Below are 24714 nucleotides of genomic sequence, written 5' to 3' on the forward strand. Positions count from 1 at the left end.
CAGCTGCTCATATGTGGATGGATTTATATCTGGGTTCTCAGTTCTGTTCCACTGGTCTATGTGTCTGTTGTTGTACCAGTACCAGGCTGTTTTGATTACTGTGGCTGTATAATAGGTTCTGAAATCAGGTAAAGTGAGGCCTCCCACTTCTTCTTTTTCAGTAATGCTTTGCTTATCTGAGGCTTCTTTCCCTTCCATATGAAGTTGGTGATTTGTTTCTCTATCTCCTTAAAAAATGACATTGGAATTTGGATCGGAAGTGCATTGTATGTATAGATGGCTTTTGATAGAACAGACATTTTTACTATGTTAAGTCTTCCTATCCATGAGCAAGGTATGTTTTTCCACTTAAGTATGTCCTTTTTAATTTCTTATAGTAGAGCTTTGTAGTTTTCTTTGTATAGGTCTTTTACGTCCTTGGTAAGATTTATTCCTAAGTATTTTATCTTCTTGGGGGCTACTGTGAATGGTATTGATTTGGTGATTTCCTCTTCGATGTTCTTTTTGTTGATGTAGAGGAATCCAAGTGATTTTTGTATGTTTATCTTATAACCTGAGACTCTGCCAAACTCTTCTATTAGTTTCAGTAGTTTTCTGGAGGATTCGTTGGGGTTTTCTGTGTATAAGATCATGTCATCTGCAAATAGAGATAATTTTACTTCCTCTTTGCTAATCCGGATGCCCTTTATTTCTTTGTCTAGCCTAATTGCTCTGGCTAGGACTTCTAGCACAATGTTGAATAAGAGCGGTGATAAAGGGCATCCTTGTCTGGTTCCCGTTCTCAAGGGAAATGCTTTCAGGTTCTCTCCATTTAGAGTGATGTTGGCTGTTGGCTTTGCATAGATGCCCTTTATTATGTTGAGGAATTTTCCTTCAATTCCTATTTTGGTGAGAGTTTTTATCATAAATGGGTGTTGGACTTTGTCAAATGCCTTTTCTGCATCAATTGATAAGATTATGTGGTTTTTGTCTTTTGTTTTATTAATATGGTGGATTACATTAATGGTTTTTCTAATATTAAACCAGCCTTGCATACCTGGTATAAATCCCACTTGGTGGTGGTGAATTATTTTTTTGATATGTTGTTGAATTCTATTGGCTAGAATTTTGTTGAGGATTTTTGCATCTGTGTTCATGAGGGATATAGGTCTGTAATTTTCTTTTTTTGTGATGTCTTTACCTGGTTTTGGTATCGGGGAGATGGTGGCTTCATAGAATGAGTTGGGTAGTATTCCGTCATTTTCTATGCTTTGAAGTACCTTTAGTAGTAGTGGTGTTAACTCTTCTCTGAAAGTTTGGTAGAACTCTGCAGTGAAGCCATCCAGGCCAGGGCTTTTTTTTGTTGGGAGTTTTTTGATTACCATCTCAATCTCTTTTTTTGTTATGGGTCTATTTAGTTGTTCTACTTCTGAATGTGTTAGTTTAGGTAGGCAGTGTTTTTCCAGGAATTCATCCATTTCTTCTAGGTTTGCAAATTTGTTAGAGTACAATTTTTCGTAATAATCTGATATGATTCTTTTAATTTCAGTTGGGTCTGTTGTGATGTGGCCCTTCTCTTTTCTTATTCGGGTTATTTGTTTCCTTTCCTGTATTTCTTTAGTCAGTCTAGCCAATGGTTTATCAATTTTGTTAATTTTTTCAAAGAACCAGCTTTTGGCTTTGTTAATTCTTTCAATTGTTTTTCTGTTCTCTAATTCATTTAGTTCAGCTCTAATTTTTATTATGTTTTCTTCTGGTGCCTGATGGATTCTTTTGTTGCTCACTTTCTATTTGTTCAAGTTGTCGGGACAGTTCTCTGATTTTGGCTCTTTCTTCTTTTTGTATGTGTGCATTTATCGATATAAATTGGCCTCTGAGCACTGCTTTTGCTGTGTCCCAGAGGTTTTGATAGGAAGTATTTTCATTCTCGTTGCTTTCTAAGAATTTCCTTATTCCCTCCTTGATGTCTTCTATAACCCAGTCTTTTTTCAGGAGGGTATTGTTCATTTTCCAAGTATTTGATTTCTTTTCCCTAGTTTTTCTGTTATTGATTTCTAGCTTCATTGCCTTGTGGTCTGAGAAGATGCTTGGTAATATTTCGATGTTTTGGATTCTGCAAAGATTTGTTTTATGACCTAATATGTCTATTCTAGAGAATGTTCCATGTGCACTAGAAAAAAAAGTATATTTTGCAGCAGTTGGGTGGAGAGTTCTGTATAAGCCAATGAAGTCAAGTTGGTTGATCGTTGTAAGTAGGTCTTCCGTGTCTCTATTGAGCTTCTTACTGGATCTCCTGTCCTTCTCCGAAAGTGGTGTGTTGAAGTCTCCTACTATATATGTGGAGGTGTCTATCTCACTTTTCAATTCTGTTAAAATTTGATTTATGTATCTTGCAGCCCTGTCATTAGATGCGTAAATATTTAATATGGTTATGTCTTCCTGATCAATTGTCCCTTTTATCATTATATAGTGTCCTTCTTTATCCTTTGTGGCGGATTTAAGTCTAAAGTCTATTTTGTCAGAAATTAATATTGCTACTCCTCTTCTTTTTTGCTTATTGTTTGCTTGATATATTTTTTTCCATCCTTTGAGTTTTAGTTTGTTTGTGTCTCTAAGTCTAAGGTGTGTCTCTTGTAGGCAGCATATAGATGGATCGTGTTTCTTTATCCAGTCCGTGACTCTCTGTCTCTTTATTGGTGCATTTAGTCCATTTACATTCAGCGTAATTATAGATAAGTAAGTTTTTAGTGCTGTCATTTTGATGCCTTTTCATGTGTATTGTTGGCCATTTCATTTTTCCACATGCTTTTTTGTGCTGAGACGTTTTTCTTAGTAGCTTGTGAGATCCTCATTTTCATAATGTTTAACTTTATGTTAGTTGAGTCGTTACGTTTTTCTTGGCTTTTTTCTTGAGTTATGGAATTGATATTCCTTTTTGTGGTTACCTTATTATTTACCCCTATTTTTCTAAGTAAAAACCTAACTTGTATCCTTCTATATTGCCTTGTATCACTCTCCATCTGGCAGTTCAATGCCTCCTATATTTAGTCCCTCTTTTTGATTATTGTGATCGTTTATCTATTGATTTCCATGATTTCCTGTTGTATGTATTATTTTGTTTATTTATTTGTTTTTTAGAATTAGTCTTAATTTGTTTGTTTTTGTGCTTTCCCTATTTGAGTTGCGTTGATATCAGGATGTTCTGTTTTGTGACCTTGTATTGTGCTGGTACCTGATATTATTGGTCATCTGGCCAAACAATCTCCTTTAGCATTTCTTGCAGTCTTGGTTTTAGTTTTTGCAAATTCTCTAAACTTGTGTTTATCTGTAAATATCTTAATTTCTCCTTCATATTTCAGAGAGAGTTTTGCTGGATATATGATCCTTGGTTGGCAGTTTTTCTCCTTCAGTGTTCTGTATATGTCGTCCCATTTCCTTCTTGCCTGCATGGTTTCTGCTGAGTAATCAGAACATATTCTTATTGATTCTCCCTTGAAGGAAACCTTTCTTTTCTCCCTGGCTGCTTTTAAAATTTTCTGTTTGTCTTTGGTTTTGGCAAGTTTGATGATAATATGTCTTGGTGTTTTTCTTTTTGGATCAATCTTAAATGGGGTTCGATGAGCATCTTGGATAGATATCCTTTTGTCTTTCATGATGTCAGGGAAGTTTTGTGTCAGGATTTCTTCAACTATTTTCTCTGTGTTTTCTGTCCCCTCTCCCTGTTCTGGGACTCCAATCACTCGCAAGTTATCCTTCTTGATAGAGTCCCACATGATTCTTAGGGTTTCTTCATTTTTTTTAATTCTTTTATCTGATTTTTTTTCAGCTATGTTGGTGTTGTTTCCCTGGTCCTCCAGAAGTCCCAGTCTACATTCTAATTGCTCGAGTCTGCTCCTCTGACTTTCTATTGCGTTGTCAAATTCTGTAATTTTATTGTTAATCTTTTGGATTTCTACATGCTGTCTCTCTATGGATTCTTGCAACTTGTTAATTTTTCCACTATGTTCTTGAATAATCTTTTTGAGTTCTTCAACAGTTTTATTGGTGTGTTCCTTGGCTTTTTCTGCATTTATCCTAATTTCATTTGTGATATCTTTAAGAATTCTGTAAATTAGTTTTTTATATTCTGTATCTGATAATTCCAGGATTGTATCTTCATTTGGGAAAGATTTTGATTCTTTTGTTTGGGGGGTTGGAGAAGCTGTCATGGTCTGTTTCTTTATGTGGTTTGATATGGACTGCTGTCTCCAAGCCATCACTGGGAAACTAGATTTTCCAAGTAGTCGGCTAGTACGCTGGCTCCTGGTTCTGAAAACGGTCGCTGTCTGCCCGTATTTGTTCGTTTTCCGTCTCTAAGTTTGTGCTTGTTGTTCAGAGTTCGTAGATTGTTATGTATGTGATCGATTCCCTTGTTTTTCCGCGTCTTTGTTGCAAGAGGGATCCGCGGTAGCGTCCACCTAGTCCGCCATCTTGGCCCCGCTCCCCATAGGGTTTTCAAGGCTGTAAATCTTCAGGGAAGCAGACTGCCAAATCTTTTCCTCACAGAGCGGCTGGCGGGGATTCGAACCACTGACCTTTTAGTCACCAGCCAGGCACTTAACTACTGTGACACCAGGGCTCCTAATTATAGCCTACAAAACCTTATGGAGCAGTTCTACTCTGTCACATGGGATTGCTATGAGTCGAAATCAACTGGACAGCACCCAACAACATTTACAAACAAGATTACTCTCAAAGGTACCAAGGGTCAAAACTTCAATGTATCGTTTTGGGGAACACCATTCAATCCATAATGGTGGGGGGGAGTAATTTTTTTGTGTGTGTGTTTTTCTTTTTATTGTGTTTTAAGTGAGACTTTACAAACCAAGCCGGTCTCTCATACAAAAATTTATAAACACCTTGTGATATACTCATAGTTGCTCTCCCCCAATGTGACAGCACACTCCTTCCCTCCGCTCTCTCCTTTCGTGTCCTTTCAGCCAGCTTCTGCCCCCCTCTGCCCTCTCATCTCTTCTCCAGACAGAAGCTGCCCACATAGTCTTATGTGTCTACTTGATCTAAGAAGCTCACTCTTCACCAGTATCATTTTCTATCTCATAGTCCAGTTCAATCCCTGTCTGAAGAGCTGGCTTTGGGAATGGTTCCTGTCTTGGGCTAAGAGAAGGTCTGGGGACCATAACCTCTCGGGTCCTTCTAGTCTCAGTTGGACCATTAAATCTGGTCTTTTTACAAGAATTTGGGGTCTGCATCTGCTCTCCTGCTCCCTCAGGGGTTATCTATTGTGTTCCCTGTCAGGGCAGTCATTGGTGGTAGCCAGGCACCATCTAGTTCTTCTGGTCTCAGACTGATGTAGTCTTTGGTTTATGTGGCCATTTCTGTCTCTTGGGCTCATAATTACCTTGTGTCTTTGGTGTTCTTCATTCTCCTTTGCTCCAGGTGGGTTGAGACTCATTGATGCTTCTTAGATGGCTGCTTGATAGGGTTTAAGACCCCAGATGCCACTCTCCAAAGTGGGATGCAGAATGTTTTCTTACTAGATTTTATTATGCCAATTGACTTAGATGTCCCCTGAAACCATGGTCCCCAAACCCCTGCCTCTGCTACGGGGGTCTTCGAAGTATTCAGTTTATTCAGGAAACTGCTTTGCTTTTGGTTTAATCCAGTTGTGCTGGCCTCTCCTATATTGTGTGTTGTCTTTCCCTTCACCTAAAATAGTTCTTATCTACTATCTAATTAGTGAAAACTCCTCTCCCTCCCTCCCTCCCTCCCCACTCTCGTAACCATCAAAGAATATTTATTTCTCTGTTAAAACTATTTTTCGAGTTCTAATAATAGTGGTCTCATACAATATTTGTCCTTTTGCTGACTAATTTCACTCAGCATAATGCCTTCTATATTCCTCCATGTTATGAAATGTTTTACAGATTCATCATTGTTCTTCATTGATGCGTAATACTCCATTGTGTGAATAGACCATAATTTATCCATCTGTTGATGGGCACCTTGGTTACTTCCATCTTTTTGCTCTTGTAAAGAGTGCTGCAACTAACATGGGTGTGCATGTATCTGTTTGTGTAAAGGCTCTTATTTCTCTAGGATACATTCCAAGGAGTGGGATTGCTGGATCATATGGTAGTTCTATTTCTAGCTTTTTAAGGAAGCGCCAAATCGATTTCCAAAGTGGTTGTGCCATTTTATATTCCCACCAGCAGTGTGTATGGGTTCCCGTCTCTCCATAACCTCTTCAACATTTATTATTTTGTGTTTTTTGGATTAATGCTAGCCTTGTTGGAGTGAGATGAAATCTCACTGTAGTTCTGATTCCCATTTCTTTAATGGCTGATGATCATGAACATTTCCTCATGTATCTATTAGCCGCCTGAATGTCTTCTTTAGTGAAGTGCCTGTTCATATCTTTTGCCCATTTTTTAACTGGGTTATTTGCCTTTCTGTAGTTGAGTTTTTTTTTGCAGTATCACGTAGATTTTAGAGGTCAGGCGTTGTTTGGAAATGTCATAGCTAAAAACTTTTTCCCAGTCTGTAAGTAATCTTTTCACTCTTTTGGTGAAGTCTTTGGATGAGCATAGGTGTTTGATTTTTAGGAGCTCCCAGTTATCTGGTTTCTCTTCTGCATTGTTAGTAATGTTTTGTACACTGTTTATAGCGTGTATCAGGACTCCTAGCGTTGTCCCTATTTTTTCTTCTGTGATCTTTATCGTTTTATTAGATTTTATATTTGGGTTTTTGATCCATTTCAAGTTTGTTTTTGTGCATGGTGTGAGGTATTGGTGTGGGGAGTAATTTTTAAGCTCTTTGAAAAGGAGGCTTCGGATGGCCAGGTATGGCTATCTGGAATATTATAATATATAACTGTCCTTATTATTCCACTGACTTTTAGGTAAAATATTATTTACTCATATTTCTACAGCTTGATCAAAACTGAGCATTTGGTGTTTTGAGATTTTAATATCTCAAATTTTTCAGGTTTTTGAGTATTTGTTAATGATTTGCCTTTATTTTTTACCTTTAGTTCCTCTCGAGTTTTAAAGGTCCTTTCCTCAAATTAATTTTCCTCAGCTTTTTTCTTTTTAATCTCCTTATCACAATTCACCAGTGCAACAGTTCCTATGTGAAATGGCCACACGAAGACTGCAACATCTGAGGCACAATTGGAAAATAAAAAACCAACTACTTACTAGTAGTTTTTCCTGTCAGTGAAGTAATGCTTAATCTCCTAGCTGAGGTGGGTGATTTCTGCTGTGGTGGAGTCCGACATTGCTTTACGAGATCCTCATCTGATGCTGTGGTCATCAATTCTCCAATAAGAATTCTCTCCAGGCTCCCATCATCAATGCCCTTCCCCAGCCACCGCCCACATGGGAACCTGGTAGGATGGAAAAAAACTTTGGAGTCACCAATTTTTTTTACTCGTTTTTTTTCAGAATTAAACAAACAAACAAAAAAGAACATGCATGTAGCCCATCACTTTAGTGGCTGTGGGTCTTTTTTTTTAATTAAGGAAAATTTCAAACATACAGAAAAGTGGAGAGAACAATATAATAGACATTCATATTCTTATCACTTAGATTTTGCCATGTTCTTCATTTTTAAGTATTTTAATGTAAATTACAGATATCAGGACATTTCAGCCCAAAAAACACTGGAGTTGGAGTTTCTAAAAAGTGAAGACATTCTCCTACAAAGCCACATATGGTGTCACACCCAAGACAAATAAAAACAATTCTTTAATATTTGCTCATGCCTAGGGTGTATTAAAACTCTGTGGCTAGTTTTGGGAAGAATATTTTCAAATTAGAAATTAATGTTGGAGTTAAGTTAGAGGGAAAAACAGTGTTCCTACAAAAGAGTGCTGGCTGTAACCAGTAGAATCCAAAGATCCTTTCCTTTTACTAAAACATTTTAAGTTTCCCTTTTCTTTCTTCTTTTCTCAGAGTTATACCGATCTTTTTCAACACTTGTTAAAAAGGCAACATTAGCAGCAAGCATAATCTTTTTTTTTTCTTAATTACATTTTTGGCAATTTTGAATTATATAAAAAAAAAAAAGAAACTCCAAAGACTAAAAGAAAATTCAGAAAGCAGTGGGAAAGCTTTAGGAAAAAAGCAAACAAACAATTCTCAAACTTTTTTTTTGTCTAGAGTCTCAAAGAATTCTAAGCTTCCAAGGACATTTACTTACCTGTAGGTATGTCCTGTGATTTCATTTCTGACCATGACGCAATCCACTAGCCATTTGGCTAACAGTCCTGAGTTATCATGACCAATCTGCACAGTGGTTAGCTTCCCCAAGTTCTGACACTGTAGGGAATGGATTACAGGTTATCAATACCCAATCCCATTCTGCTGCATCTCAGCTTTGGCAGGGCACTTTGATTCCATCTAATATAAAAACTGCAAAGGACCTCTTCTGCATAAAGTGCTCTGCTGTACACTAGAGAAATTTATTCACAGGTATTCCCTGCTTTCAGGGAGCCCCTATTTAATGATACGGGAGACACATAAATATTAACTATCAAGTGAGTTGGACTAAACAAGACGCTAGAGATGTAAACAAGTGCTATAAGAACACCAAGGAAGAAACAATTCTAATCGGGTGACACGGGGATAACATAGAGATGGTGATTTACACTTTGGAGGAAAAGAATTTCAAGAGGTGGGCTAAGGATGCTATTTAGATTCAGTTACATACAAGTCAGGAAAACAGCTATAAATATCATCCTGCTGATATTTTTCTGTTTCTAATAAAATACTAAGGCAGAAGTGACTTCACAACTCACCTACTAGAGGTCTCTGACACTATGGCAAAAAAACCAAAGTTATCAATGTCCCTTACTGGCCCTTTTGTGGGCAAGTACAAAAGAAGCAATAATAATAAACATTTTAGTAAAAATAAATGTCAATTAAATCCTGACAGGTAAAAGATCACAGACCCCAAATGACTATGTGACGGACAGGTACACCAGAGCAATAAGTTTTTAAATCACTTGACTTCTTTGTATCTCTGTGAGAAAGCATCACAGTGATCCAGATGAGGGAGGTGAGTCCATTGGGTAGATAAGGCCAAAATAGGCTCTTGAGGGATCATGACCTTGAGTGGACTCCACTATCCCTACACCCCAAAGAACACAAGAACAGGACATTCGCTTAGTACTACTTCCCCTTCTGGAACACGAGCAGGTATTTGTCTTCCTCGTGCATACCAAGATCAACCTGCATGTGGGCTCAAACACAGAAATGCTTCACCAGATGAGACCTGAAAGCTAGCTACAATGTTGAAAGTTATTTTTTCTAAATCTTTCTATAAATGCCACTATGTAGTCTCAAAGTCATAAGCATGGATGTCAGCTCTCCTGCCTTTTTGCTAAAGGACACTCAGGTTCAGGCAGGGAGCACTTTACAGTAAGGAGGAGAACCTTTTTGGGTAAGTATTTACTTGAATGTCTCATACTTATTAGGTTCTGTGTTAGGCACTGGCAATCATAAAACAGGGCCTGGCAAAGCCTCATAGCACCTTAATATTACAAATAGAAAAACAGAGCTTAAAACAAACTACAGTAAATTGCTTAGGACAACTTTAGATATACAGTCACAAAACTGATTTTGCATGTTTGGGTGGTTCCTGTATATTATTTGATTCAAGGGAGAAAAAAAAAAGCAAAGCTAGAATCCCTCTGTAGAACTGTATTTGACACTTTCTGCTAAGAAGGTTTTCTGCTAAGCCGAACCTACCTCAAAAGTCATTTCGAGGAGGTTTTTGGGAATCTGCATTACTCCTGTGTCTCCCAGCTCTCCTGCCACACAGATCCAAGGGTTGGAAGTGGTGATCGCATTGCTCAACTTTTTGATTGGGATGATCACTGACCTATACGGAATTACTGAAAGAAAAAAAAAAAAAAAGCTGACATTAATGCAAAACTACAACGAAATTCTCTTGATAACAAAATATATTAATATATCTGAAGAACTCTATTGGCTTTCACAGATATTTTGTTTTGTATGACCTGTCAAGATGTATTCATACAAAAAAATTAGGTTATAACCTCTTCAGTCTAGAGGGAGGCCTGGTGGCACAATGGTTAAGTGCTTGGCTGCTAACTGAAAAGTCAGCTGTTCAAACCCACCAGCTGCTCCTTGGGACAAAGATGCGGCAGTTTGCTTCTGTAAAGATTACAGTCTTGGAAACCCTATGGGGCAGTTCTACTCTGCCCTATACGGTCACTATGGGTAGGAATTGAGTTGATAGCAATAGGTTTGAGCTTTTCTTTGGTTCAGTCTACAGAGACGAAGTCTAGTTTGTAAATGACAAGTACCAATACTTGTGGTGGTGGCTTCATGGCATATATGTTACCATGTATGTGAGTATCACAATAGATATAGATTACCACTACATTTATAAGTAATTTCAGGCATTAGCACCAGAATACCTGAGGACACAAACACTGACTGCACTATATGGTATTTTCATTGTTCTAATGTTTTTTTAAAATTACTTTTGAACCAAAATCAAGTACAAATAACCATGATTACTGACGTGATTTCATATGAAAAGAGGGATGGATGACTTCTTGGATAATATTTCTTTATTGCTGATTTTCTTGGCATCTCCATTCTGGACATAACAAAGTCTATAAACCATGACTTGGTAAACTATTAAGGTGATTCATGCATAAGAGGAGCTGCAGAGAAAGAATCAAGATGTGGAAAGAAGTCTGTGTAAAAACCTCTTTTCTCTCAAATCCATTGTTGCCGAGTTATTTCTACTCATAGTGACCCTATAGGAGAAAGAAGAACTAGCCCATAGGGTTTCTAAGGAGTGGCTGGTGGATTTGAACTGCCGACCTTTTGGTTAGCAGCCCAGCTCTTAACCACTGTGCCTATTCAAGAGAAAAGAATTGGCCCATAGGGCTTCCAAGGAGTGCCTGGTGGATTTGAACTGCTGACCTTTTGGTTAGCAGACAAGCTCTTAACCACTGCGCAGCCAGGGTTCCTTTTAAGGCTCTTTAAAAGGCACACCACTAGATGTCACTGTCCTATTCAAATGTGAAAGCACAACAAAGACATTACACTCCCTTCTCTTCAAAAAAAAAAAAAAAAGAGGGGGATGGTTTAAACACATTAGCCCATTTTATTCATCAGTGCCACATTTTTTTCTTAGGGTAGGATCAATATTTTGTTAGTATCCTTGGGACTTCTACTCGGTCAGTCACAAGAAGGGGTGCTGGAAGCCTTCCTTGAAAGACCCACACATAGGATTAAAAACACTTACTGGACGAGGTGCCCAGATACAGCCTCATAAACGAGTCCACAGTCCAATGCACTCTTAGATGAGGAAGATGAATGGAATAAACGGTTCGTTTCCCTAATTTTACATAAACGGCTTTCTTTATGTTGGGTGAATAATCTCGTTTTTCTACTCTTTTATTTTGGCTGAAGGAAGGGAAAATGTCAGAGGAAAGGCCATGCTTTCATGGTTTAGTAATCAGAATCAAATGGTTTTTGAAACTGAAAGCAGAAGAGGTTAGCATAAAAGTTTATTTTTGGTGCCAGAAAGCTCTCTCATTTCTTGCACTGACAGAAATAGCAAAGCTAGAGAAAAAGGACTTCTTTGGGGTCAACAGTTGTGTGGCTGTAAAGGGCCCACAGATAACACAACAGTGATTTCATAGATAAGGTATAAAAAGAGCAATATTATTAAACTCAAAATTTTTCTTTAAGTGTATCAATTCCTCAGGTTAAAAAGAGTTGCTCAGGAAAAAAATCTGCAGATATAAGGAGGATCTTCAGAATCCCAACTACCTCTGCTATTAATCCTTCTCTTTTAACAAAAAATTGTATATAACATCTTAGATTCTTATACCTGTAATAAACTAATATACGTAATAGTAGCTTGGCAGATATCACAGCTGGGTCTAACACCCATTCCAACTTCCCTTTTCCTTGTCTGCCTCTACCATAGAGAATGGAAAGCCAAAACCCACGATTCTGGCCAGTGATACGTTGGGGATATTTATTGGGATTTTTCGGATATGCTTTTCTAACATAGATCCTGCTCCCTTCCTCCTTTCTGCTGGAAGCTGGATTAAGAAGAATAGCCATCTTGTGATGATGAGGTGATATGGACACACTGAGGGAGTCTAAGAGGAAAGAGTCCATGATGGCACTGTGGACTGCCTACCTCCAGACTTTTCATTATTATATAAGAAAAATAAAACTACTAATTTCTTTAAGGTACTGTTTTTCAAGCTTCTGATACTTGTGGCTAAACACAATTCCTAATTGATACTAGTAAAAACTCTCCGAAGAAGGAAAGGGGGAACCACTGCAAATAATTAGTAATGGTGACTAGAATAAATATTATTATTCAACATTCTATCAATAATGTATCTTTAATCAGCATGTCTCCCCGTTGTTGTTGTGTGCTGTTGACTTGATTTTGACTCATACTGACCCTATATGACACAGTAGAACTGCCCCATAAAGTTTACTAGACTGTAATCTCATCAGGAGCAAATCTCTAGGTCTTTTCTCCCACAGAGCGGTTGGTGGGTTTGAACTGCCAACCTTTCGATGAGCAGCTGAGCGCCTAACCATTGGCCTGCCAGAATGCCCGTCTTCCCATTATGGATCTACAATGTCCAGCAAGATTTTGAAGTCCGTCTGAATCATCAAAGTTTAAATGATGTTTATTATCATCATGTACTGATCCACATATAGCAGAAGTGATAGTGGGATATTTGTAATAAAATGTTTCTTTTCACAGCCATCCTATTACAGGTTTAGTTGCCTGAGAAGCAGACTCAGAGCCAGAGATTAGCATGCAGAATGTGTACAAGAGAGTGCTTCCGGGGTCAATATGTGGAATGGAAGCAGGACTGGCCAAGGGAGAGGTTGACCTGTGATGCAGTCTCAATGAACTCCTCAGCTGACCTCATGGGGAGCTCTGGGACAGCTCTTTGATCAGTCATTGGGTGCTGGCTGTCCCTGGAAAAACGCACCACCTCAGGTAAGGCAGTTTTCTTCAGTGAGGTAATCGCCATAGGGGATGATATCTGAGAGCTGTCTTCTGGAAGCACTCCCAGCAGCTGGAAAATGTCCTTCATTCCTAAACGGATCTGTGTGGCACACACAGTGCCTATCTCACTGTACCATGTATGACTCACTGTTAAAGATACAAACTCTTTTATTCCACTAGTCACCTGAACAACTCCTCACTAACAGGTCAGACTTACTGATAGTGGTGAACACACTGGTGAAGCAGAAATAGTCCACAGCATTAAGGGAAAGAAGATGATAAAGAAACTGCTCTCTTTCTTCTTCACAACGGAGAAAAGCATACCGCTTATAAAGCTTCCTAGGAAAGGGTGAGACAAGCACAGAACCTCAGACAACAGTCTACTAAATTTTCATACTTTTCGTTATACCTTCCATTAAAAACTACCTTCACTGGGACAAACTATGGGTAAAAAAACCCACTGCCATCGAGTCGATTCTGACTCATTGTGACACTATAGGACAGAGTAGAACTGCCCCATAGAGTTTCCAAGGAGCGCCTAGCGGATTTGAACTGCCGACCTCTTGGTTAGCAGCTGTAGCACTTAACCACTACACCACCAGGGTTTCCAAACTATGGGTAGAAACTCTATCCTTGAAAGAACAGACAAGTCACAAAAATGAACCGTTAATATTCAATACATTTTTAACCTAACTAGTAATTAAAGGGAAAACAAACCAAAACATGAATCCATTTTGTCTATCATACTAATAAAGATTTAAAAAGTGATGATCAGTGTTGACAAGGAGGCAATGAATAGCTATTCTCATAGCTGGTGGGCTGAAAATTTCAAGAAAGAAATGTGTTGGCAATAATTATTTTAAACCAGTCATATCCTTTGACTCATTAATTTTACTTTTAGGACTCAGTCCTAACGATGTGATGCCAGATGTGGGAAAAGATTTATTCGCATACAGCCACTGAAATGTTTTAAGTAAAAATATACCATGGTATACAGATATGCTGGAATACTGTGTGGCTATTAAAAATAGTTCAGGAAGAAATTTAACAATAATAATACCATTATCACTAAAAACAGTAAGTAACTTATTAACCACTTATATTTAAGCACTGTTCCAAGTGTTTTATAGGTTTTAATATACTTAATCCTCATGACCATCCTAGGAGGTAAATCTATTAGCATTCTCACTTTGTACATGGAAAAACAGAGATAAAGAGAAATTAAGTATCTTGTCCTAGGGCACTCGAAGAGTAAATCGTAAAAGCAATATTTGAGCACAGGCATTCAGACTTCAAAGCTTAAACTCTTAAGATATAAAGTTAAGCTTAAAAAGAATGATATTGAATTGTAAATATAGTGTAACTTCAAATAAAAGAACGTGTGTAGGAGAAAGTACAGAAGAAAACATGTAAGATATTACTCATCTTTATGTAGTAGGATTATAAATGATTATCATCTATTTCTTTGTACTTTGATCACAATGGGCATGAATGATTTTTACAATCAGAAAAACGAGTCAATTTTAAGAGAACAAGGTCAGATTCACAGGCTATACTCCACCACTGCATTCTTTATCAGACCTATTCTTTGTATATTAAGGCGCATCCTAAAATGCTCAGTAAGTAATCTATGGATGATACCTATAAATACAAAACTACACCAAGAATTGGGTTACTATGATAAGATTCCAACAGACTGTCATATTTGCGGTCTTTGTTGAATTCTTTGCATACTTTTGCTCTTGAGAACACAAAGTCCTTAGTCTTCTAATTAGCTCTAGTGTACATACTATCTGGCTGATGCATTTCATCTAAGAGGATTTCTTGACAGGCTGAAGGAATACCATCAAAAAGGCTGAAGGAATACCATCAATTAATTGGTATGTACCTGATTTGTTTCCTGGCTCTGAATTAATAAATGTAAGTATTGGCAACTCTCAGAAGTTTTTAGCGTGGACATTTTTTTTTTTTTTTTTTGCTCCTTCAGGTTTTTGTTGTGATCTTCACAATATGATATAAGGTTTACACAGTTCAAGCTCTCTTTTGGGTGCTACTGTTAGCTTGTGTGGACTAGTTAGCTTTTTTTTCTAGAGGGGAACAAACTGGCCTTTGGCTGTGAAACTTGCTGTGCCTTCCCAGATATGATCAAGTATTATGTCAAGATACATAGCTTCTGAAGCTCACACGCCTGTTAGGAAAGAATGCACATACTCAGGAATCAGCAATTCACACTGAAGAAGCCAGTTTCTGTCAATTTATACAACTTACTCTGCAAGCATACAGGTCATCAAAACAGAAATGCCTCAGAAAGGAATCTCTTACTTGGTAAGTGGCTGGTTAGAGAGCAATTGCTTGAGATGCTGGGACAAGAGCTTCTTTTCTAGAGACAATCTTATCCATGCTCGAGCTCGTCCGACATCAGTCTTGATCTCACTCATGTTTTGAATATGCCTAAAGAACAGCAAAGACGTAAATCCTAAGGATAACTCTGAACTAAAACTACTAAAGAGTTATAGCACTTAGCACACAGTTTTTTTATCCTTAGAGGCAGCAGTGAATAATACACAATTTAAACTGATTACACCTTCAAAAGTTCCATCTGAATCATAAATTTAGTCTCACCTGAGAATCACCATTTATAACACAAGTACATAGGCAGAGTTCTGAGACAAAATATTTAACACTCCTTCACTCTTTCAGGCTTTACATCCCTGTTTTACCCCACAGACATCTGTAAGCTGACACCTGGTTATTTCTAATGATCAGAAAAATAATAAAACATACTGAATATTCAAGTTCTTATTCAGAGTACTTCTTATACAGTTTAATTAAGTATCTGTCATACTTTAATCCACTGAATTACTTTTCAAGTAACCCTGGGCAATATATGGAAAATATGAAATCTTACTTTCTATGGCACTGGACAAGACAAGCTTTGCTGTTGTTAGGTGCCGTCGAGTCCGTTTTGATTCATAGAGACCCTATGTACAACAGAATGAAACACTGCTTGGTCCTATGCCATCCTCACAATTATTGCTATGTTTGAGCTCACTCTTGCAGCCATTTGTCAGTCCATCTCATTGAGGATCTTCCTCTTTTTCGCTGACCCTCTACGTTATCAAGTACGATGTCCTTTTCCAAGGATTGGTCCTTCCTGATAACATGTCCAAACTAAGTGAGACAAAGTCTCACCATCCTCACTTCTTAGGAGCATTCTGGCTGTACATTTTCCAAGACAGATCTGTTTGTTCTTCTAGCAGTCCATGGTACATTCAATGTTCTTCACCAACGCCACAATTTGAAGGCATCAATTCTTCTCTGGTCCTCCTTATTCATTGTCCAGTTTCTTCATACACGAGGCAACAGAAAATATCATGGCGTGGGTTAGGCACACCTTAGTCCTCAAGGTGACATCTTTGCTTTTTCAACACTTTAAAGAGGTCTTTTGCAGAAGATGTGCCTAATGCAATACGTTGTTTGACTTCCAGGCTGCTGCTTCTGTGGGCATTGGTTGTGCATCCAAATAAAGTGAAATCTTTAACAACTTCAAAATTTTCCCTGTTTATCATGATGTTGTTTATTGGTCCAGTTGTGATCTTCATTAGTAAGTGCTTCAAGTCCTCTTCACTTCCAGCAAGCAAGGTTGTGTCATCTGCATATGGCACGTTGTCGGTCTTCCGCCAATCTGGATTCTGCATTCTTCTTCATATAGTTCCGTGTCGTGGATTAAACTGTGTCCCTCAAAAATATGTGTATCAATTTGGCTAGACCATGATTCCCAGTATTGTGTGATTGTCCACCATTATGTCATTTGATGTGATCTTCCTCTGTGTCGTAAATCCTATCTCTACGATGTCAATGAGATGGGATTAGCGGCAGTTATAAAAAAAAAAAAATTTTTTTATGTTAATAAGGCAGGACTCAATTTATAAAATTGGATTGCGCTGAGCCAATCTCTTTTCAGATATGAAAGAAAGAAGGGAGCAGTGAGACATGGGGACCTCAGACCACCAAGAAACAAGAGCCAGGAGAATAGTGTATCCTTTGGACCTGGGGTGCCTGTGCTGAGAAGCTCCTCGAACAGGGAAGATTGATGACAAGGACCTTCCTCCAGAGCTGATGGAGAGAGAAAGCCTTTCTCTGGAGTTGACGCCCTAAATTTGAACCTGTAGCCTACTAGACGGTGAGAGAATAAATTTCTGTTTGTTAAAGCCATCCACTTGTAGTGTTTCTGTTATAGCAGCACTAGATGACCAAGACATCCACCTTCTTGGTTTATTTGCTCAGCATACAGGTGAAAGGATACAACCCTGACTCTCACCCTTCCTGATTTTAAACCATGTAGTATCCCCTTGTTCTGTTCTAATGATAACCTCCTGGTCTATGTACAGGTTCCTCTTTAACATAGTTAAGTGTTCTGGAATTCCCATTCTTTGCAATGTTATTTATTCAAGCCTCGAGTTGCAATACTGAAGGACTCTACGGGAAAAATACTGAATGATGCAGGAAGCATCAAAAGAAGATGGAAGGAATACACACAGTCACTGTACCAAAAAGAATTGATCAACGTTTAACCATTTCAGGAGGAATCATATGATCAAGAGCTGATGGTACTGAAGGAAGAAGTCCAAGTTGCACTGAAGGCACTGGTGAAAAACAAGGCTCCAGGAATTGACAAAATACCAATTGAGATGTTTCAATAAACAGAAGCAGTGCTGGAAACATTCATCTATGCCACGACATTTGGAATACAGCTCCCTGGCCAACTGACTGGAAGAGGTCCATTCCAAAGAAAGGTGATCCAACAGAACGCAAAAATTATCGAACAGTATCATTAACATCACACGCAAGTAAAATTTTGCTGAAGATACTTCAAAAATGGTTGCAGCAATGCATCAACAGGGAACTGCCAGCAATTCAAGGCAGATTTGAAGAGGATGAAGACAAGCTTTACTGCATTGATAAATTAAAAATTCTTAAAATTTGGAAAGACTTGCAAAATTGTGTGGCTACAAAAAAAGCAAAAAAATTGTGGTCAAACCCCCTTGAATGTTACCTACACAGATAAAGTCACATTGTGTGTAGACAGCAATGCTATGCCTAGCATGTAAAAACAGCATGGCAGGGTGTCAGACCTCCTCGTCTTACCTTCACGAGGTGGAGAGAGAATCATTGTCAGCATCAACAGCCCAAAGCTGATTCCTAGGAGGAGGAGGTCAGACATACCTCCTCTCGCCAATCTTTTGAGCAATTCTGACACCAGCTGTCCCTTCGATGGCACTCCCAACTTCTCTGCTGGATTTGATAACTTGTTGCAATGGCCACATAGAATTCACAGACAATACTCACAATTATGGGGTTTATCAGGGAAGTAGCCAGGTTACAATTCAGGATCAGAAACAACTTAGGATATAGTTCTTCAGTCAGGACAGCTGCTTCCCAGCTGGGTGCCCACAGGCAGGACTCTCTCTCCGGCCCTTGGCCTGGCCTCTGCCCTGCTTGGACAAGTGTTACAAATCTCTTTAGCTCTGCCAATAAGCGCCCAGGGGTACTCCACTCTGCCAGTAAGCCTCATCCTGAAGCCGCTCGGCTCTCTTGCTCTATGGGTCCGCAAGCCAAGCTCCATTGACAAGTGCCCAGAGGTACTCCACTCCCCAGAAAGCTTCCTGCCTAAAGGTGCTCAGCTCTTTCACTCCATGGGTCAGCCAACACACCCACGATAGCCGCCTCACTCCATGGGCCAGAAAGTGCATTACCCCATCTTGTGCCAGTCTACTGGTTCTGTTGCTGCTGGTTCCCTGCTGTGCTTGCTGCTGCTTCTCATCGTTTTGCACCATCTCTGGCATTACAACCCTCCTTTCTGGGTCTAGGAGATTCTCAGCTCAGGGATCCTGCGTCCAAAGTATGAAATCCACTCCTGGCTCTTCTTCTTGGTGGGAGCAGTGGGTCCCTCCCCCACTCTGCTTGCTTCCCTCTCCTTTTATCTCTTATAAGATAAAAGGTGTGACTCAAGTAATGGCATAGCTTGAACAAGGGGGTTAAGAACAGTAACTGGGGTAAGGGTGGTGACATGAGTCACACCCTCTAGTAAAGCAGTGACTGAAAATACACCCCACCCTAATCTGGCCTCAGTAACATAATGGACAACTCACTCCCAAATGGGACCATAACCACAGGCATAGAGGCTAGGATTTACAGCGTATCACAAAATAGAAGATGATTACATCATTACACAACTGCCAAATTACATCACTATATAACTGCCAAACCACTGAAAATCATGGCCCAGCCAAGCTGACACATAACCTTAACCAGCACAGGGTCCATACCTTATTTGCATTAGCAGCAAGCTGTCCAATCCCCTTGGTGAGCCACAAGCACCTTATTTCCATAGTCCCATCCAACCGTTGTGTGGGAGTCACAAAGACTATGGCTAGAAGGGATATATTAAGTAATTCACTACACTACACAGCAAGACTGAATTTATCTTCCTAAATCATTTTTTTCCTCCTAAGGGGGAAGCCCTGGTGGCATAGCAGTTAAGTGCTATGGCTGCTAACCAAAAGGTTGGCAGTTTGAATCCACCAGATGCTCCTTGGAAACTCTATGGGGCAGTTCTACTCTGTCCTACAGGGTCGCTAATGAGTCAGAATCGACTCGACAGTAACAGGTTTTAAGGGTGAAAGAATTGGCAGGAGGTGCAAGTGTAACTGTAAAACCACTGCAGTGAGTGATTGAAAAGTCTTTGTTTTTGTGACCCACCATCCTCTCTCTTGATTTCTTTTTTTAAATATCAGAAACGACTCATCCTGGCCCTAATTTGATTCTGAGTATTCAGATTAAGGGATATCCTCCCTGCAAAACACATACATTCTCATTCTCTCTCTCTGTCTGTGACACTTTCTCACTTAACCAAATCTCTGGCTCTAAAGATTTAGGCTTCTGACCCCCAGTGCTGATGTATGATCAAACACCCTTGAGAAACAAGATGCAAAGCAGTACACCACATTACTCACACACACTAAAAAGTGGCTTAAAAATAAGTTAGATGAGAAGATGAAAAATTCTGTTGCCATTTTTGTGGGGCTCAGCCAATATCACGTCACTTCAAAGCAAGTTTTCAGAATTTATGACTTTTTATTTATTTTGACAGACCTTATTTTAAAGGGCTAAAACCATTATATATGATCACTTGGGGAGAAAACCATATCAATCAAGCACTTAATGTTCATCAGTATTGATGAGGTACTGCTGTGAGTACAGTGCCAGGTTACAGCTTAAATAATCTAGGAGTACCAATTTGAATCAAACCTACATGAGGTTTGGTAATTATTCATGATGTATAATCTTTCCTTAAGTATCCTTCCTACTCAAAAACAGTAAAATCTACTGAAATTAGTTTTATTCTGGACTTAAGTACCTGGAGACATGCTAGGTGAAGAATGGTAAAGTGGAAGTTACAATCTGAAAAAAATCTATGTTTAATGAAATTGGAAAAGATTGACATAAAGTAAAACCTATTTTGGGTGGTAATCAGTATTTCCATCACTGAAGTGTTTCTGCTAGTTCTTTTGGAAGGAGATACGGATTTTTTGGAGATGACGCCTCCAGACTCTTCTCCTCAAACCTGTCTTGTTCACTGGTACCAGGAAAATCAATCTGCCTAACTATTGCTCCTTAATGTCATTCCTTTATTCAAAAACCTTCAACAGCTCATAGGATATAGTCCGAATTGCTCAGGCTGGCATTCCTGTACCCCTTGGCTTCAACCTATCTTTTCATTATTTTCCTATTAAAAAAATACATCATTCCAGGGAATCTGATTTACAAGACTTTGCATCCCATTACCTAAAGTACTCTCTTCTAGCTTCCAAAAAAAAAAAAAAAAATTTATATTAATCTTTGATAACCCAGCTTCCCCTAAAGAGCTTCTGTGACCAAGACAGCCTTCAATGACCTCTCTAGTTTATGGATTTCTAGAATTTAATTTGCCACTTATCATACACTGCCTAGTACTTTTATCATCTTCTGTTGGTATACATTTTTCTCAGCTCGACGTAAGCTTCCTGAGGACAAGGAGGCCAAAACTTCTCTGTAGCCTAGCTTCTGTCTTTGTACCCTCATATTGTTGATTTAGGTGTCAAGCAGGTTCCGATTCATAGAGACCCCATGCACAACAGAATGAAACACAACCTGGTTCTGCACCATCCTCATTATCATTGATGTGTTTGAGCTCACTGTTGCAGCTACTCTGTCAATCCATCTCATTGAGGATCTTCCTCTTTTTCGTGGGTCCTTTATTTCACCAAGTATCATGTCCTTCTCCAGGGACTGGTCCTTCCTGATAACATGTCCAAAACGTTCGAGACAAAAATCTCACTAACCTTGCTTCCAAGGAGTATTCTTGCTGTACTTCTTCCAAGACAGATTTGTTCATTCTTCTGGCAGTCCCTGGTGTATTCAGTGTTCTTCACCAATACCATAATTCAAAGGCCTAATATAACATCTCTAAACCCTGGTGCTGTAGCAGTTAAGAGTTCAGGGGCTAACCAAAAGGTCGGCAGACCGAGTTCACCAGGCGTTCCTTGGAAACCCTATGGAGCAGTTCTACTCTGTCCTATAGGGTTGCTCTGAGTTGGAACTGATTCAACAGCAACGGGTTTTTTCGTTTAGCACATAATAGGAACTCGAAAAATTCTGCAGCTATATAAATCTATAGTATCTAATTTTATGCTTTAAAACAATTTATATACATTGTGTTATTAAACTTTAATCCAAACCCGTTAAAGTATTTACTGTGGGTTGCACAGCCGATTCCTGTAATTGCTGTCAATAAATTGTATGCCTGTAAAGTTGAAAAAATATTTGATGTGTATACAACTAGATGGTGCCTGGCTACCACCACTGACTGCTCTGAAAGGGATCACAATAGAGGGTTCCAGGCAGAGTCCGAGAAAAATGTAGAACAAAATTCTAACTCATAAAAAAAGACTGGACTTACTGGCCTGACAGAGACTTAAGAAACCCTGAGATTATGGCCCCTAGACACCCCTTTAGGTGAGTAATGAAGTCACTCCTGAGGTTTACCCTTCAGTTAAATATTAGACAGGCCCATAAAACAACAAAACGAGACTAAAGGGGCACACCAGGCCAGAGGCAAGGACCACAAGGCAGGAGGGAACAGGAAAGATAGTAATAGGGAACCCAAGGTCAAAAAGGGAGAGTGTTGACATGTTGTGGGGTTGGTAATCAATGTGACAAAATAAAATAGTGTACTAACTGTTTAATGAGAAGCTAGTTTATCCTGCAAACCTTCATCTATAGTACATTAAAAAAAAATCTGCTGTGTAATTATATCATTTGAATCTGTTTTTTAATTAGAATAATTTATTATAGGTAATTATCATGGCATTGAACATAATATTACACAAGTACTGCTTCCAAAAGAACCCAAAACCTGTTGCTGTCAAGTCAATTCTGACTCACAGGACCCTACGGAACAGAGCAGAATTGCCCTATAGGGTTTCCAAGGAGTGGTTAGAGGATTTGAACTGCCGACTTTTTGGTCAGCATTTGAGCTCTTAACCACTGTGCCACCAGGGCTCCACTTTCAAAATAGATCCTGTTAATTTACAAAAAAGTATATACAATGTGGTTTAAATAATTTGTTTCCAAATCTGGTATAAAGGTTTTCAATTTAGAAACATTTTTATGTGCTTTGTCTTACCTGATTGTCACAGCCACTAGTGGGAGAGAGATCATCATTATTATAAGTTAATGATGAGAAAATGGAGACTCAGAGAGACTAAGTGACCCACCCGATGTCACACAGATAATATGTATTATTCTAGACATGCCACCCATTTTCTCTCAATCACTTCTTCCTGGCACTCACATTCTCTTCTCAGAGAAGCTTCTCTCCCACAGATCCAGGTACCACCACGACCTCAAAGGGCAAGCCCCATGTTCCTAATCCTCACCTAGAACTGACTAGATAAGAGGCACATATCTGATTTCAATTAAGCCAATCAGGTTTTTTTTTCTCAAACACTGAGAATTAGTACACTGGAAAACTGATTTAGTTTTTGTTAAATGGTTGAAGTAAGAAGTGAAGTTAAGGCCAGGGCTTGGGCAATCATGTGCACAATAAAGGGTGAAGGAAAGGAAAGGGAAAGGAAGGGGAGGGAAGAACAGAGAAGGAAAAGGAAGGAGAGGAGAGGAGAAGCAGCAGATGTAAAGGGAGAAGCGGAAATGATTTGCTTTTAGAGACAGAAAAGGTAACCAACCTCAGGACAAGAATGCTTTCAATCCAGCCACAGTTCCCATTCTTGAATTCTAAAACACCCTCATATGCCTCCAATAAATTCCCCCTTTTTGCAAAGTTACTAAAACCAAGTGACTTCTGACTAACAGAGTGGCAATACCTAAATTTGAATCTGTGTTTCCTGAGTACCAAACTGGTGCTTATTTCATTGTATCACCAAGGATATTTATTAAAGAAATTAACCATCTTTAGTTTAAATTCACATTCTGTGATGTCATAAAACTTCTTAAAAATATTCCTTCCTGGGGTAAAACAATGTCACTCATGACTATTAAATTTTAGTGTAGAATAAAGCCAGGTGCTCACAAGCACATGCGTATACATTTATAAAAACATAAAGTTACTAACTAGCCAGTACCTTCAACTAAATTTATTACCATTTTAGAAAGAATATTCCTGGTATTTACTCATTCTGTCCATCGGTTATGTATTCAAAATATCTATACTTAGATTACAGTACTCACAATCTCCTAGCTCATGTCATGTTCTACTCTGCCCCTAATCATCAGTAACATTTTGTCATTAAGAACAAAAGTCAGTTTGAACAACTACAGGGTGCTCTGGAAAGAAACTGGGAATAATGGCAACACTATGATCAAACTTTGATATACAGATGATCTGTACAATTACTTACAGATCTCCAGCCTTTCTCTTTGGAACAATAAAATCATTCTATTATTGACAATTTAGTGATACCTGGCATCTATGAAGGCCGCGGAGAGTTACCTGAAAGACTAAGACAAAGGGGATGGCCTTTAGACGTGCCTGTCCTGGACTCATGCCAACCGCTAAGCAGCCCAGTGCTAACACTCCTGACAACTGCCAACGACTTAAAGTCCCCAAACTGCCAATGTCTTTGCCTCCAGAGATAAACTTGGAAAGATGGGAGGTACCAGCAGAAGGTTATGTCCAACAGAGAAGAGAGCACAGGCTCAGAGAGGTAGAATTTTCAATATTACCTGGCCTAGAGTTTTCTTTAATTGTCCAGATTGGAAAAAAAAGAAGTTTAGAATATTACTTGGGTGTTATTCTTTAAGGAAAATATCCACATCAATTATGTGGTAGCAACTAGGGATTACAATGAAGTGCCTGCCAAGAACTTGGAAAAGGGGAAATAAGCCTGCCCACTGAGAGTTAGGCTTTGAAGTGAACATATCATGAATGACAGCAACAATATACAAGAAGGCATCTTAGAGAGGCAGAATGGTAGGAGAGAAAAAAGAGGTCAAAGAGGAAACACAGGAGTGTTTCTCCAGGGCTTTCCTGAGCAGACTGCCTCAGTGCCATCAGCAGGAGGACCACCAGTGCAGAGCTGCATGCATCAAGCTTCCACAGTTCTGATTCTGAGGACAGCAAGCAGCCTTCTGGTGTTATTCTGC

At 38.9% G+C, this 24714-nt stretch overlaps 1 protein-coding gene across 4 annotated transcripts in view; it reads right to left on the minus strand.

The window, feature by feature from the left end:
- The window catches only part of DENND5B (DENN domain containing 5B), a 217699-nt gene that overhangs the window by 21561 nt on the left and 171424 nt on the right, over positions 1-24714 (minus strand). For 3 of the 4 annotated variants that reach the window (XM_049882751.1, XM_049882752.1, XM_049882750.1), the window contains 5 exons: positions 15334-15462; positions 13229-13350; positions 9729-9874; positions 8179-8297; positions 7176-7363 (listed from right to left, as the gene is read on the minus strand). In XM_049882751.1, the coding sequence (XP_049738708.1) occupies positions 7176-7363; positions 8179-8297; positions 9729-9874; positions 13229-13350; positions 15334-15462 (704 nt within the window). Of the gene's footprint in view, positions 1-7175; positions 7364-8178; positions 8298-9728; positions 9875-13228; positions 13351-15333; positions 15463-24714 lie in introns of those variants that run through there. The other variant, XM_049882753.1, reaches the window with a different exon arrangement.

The sequence above is a fragment of the Elephas maximus genome, chromosome 4 (assembly GCF_024166365.1).
Source record: "Elephas maximus indicus isolate mEleMax1 chromosome 4, mEleMax1 primary haplotype, whole genome shotgun sequence".
NCBI lineage: Eukaryota > Metazoa > Chordata > Mammalia > Proboscidea > Elephantidae > Elephas > Elephas maximus.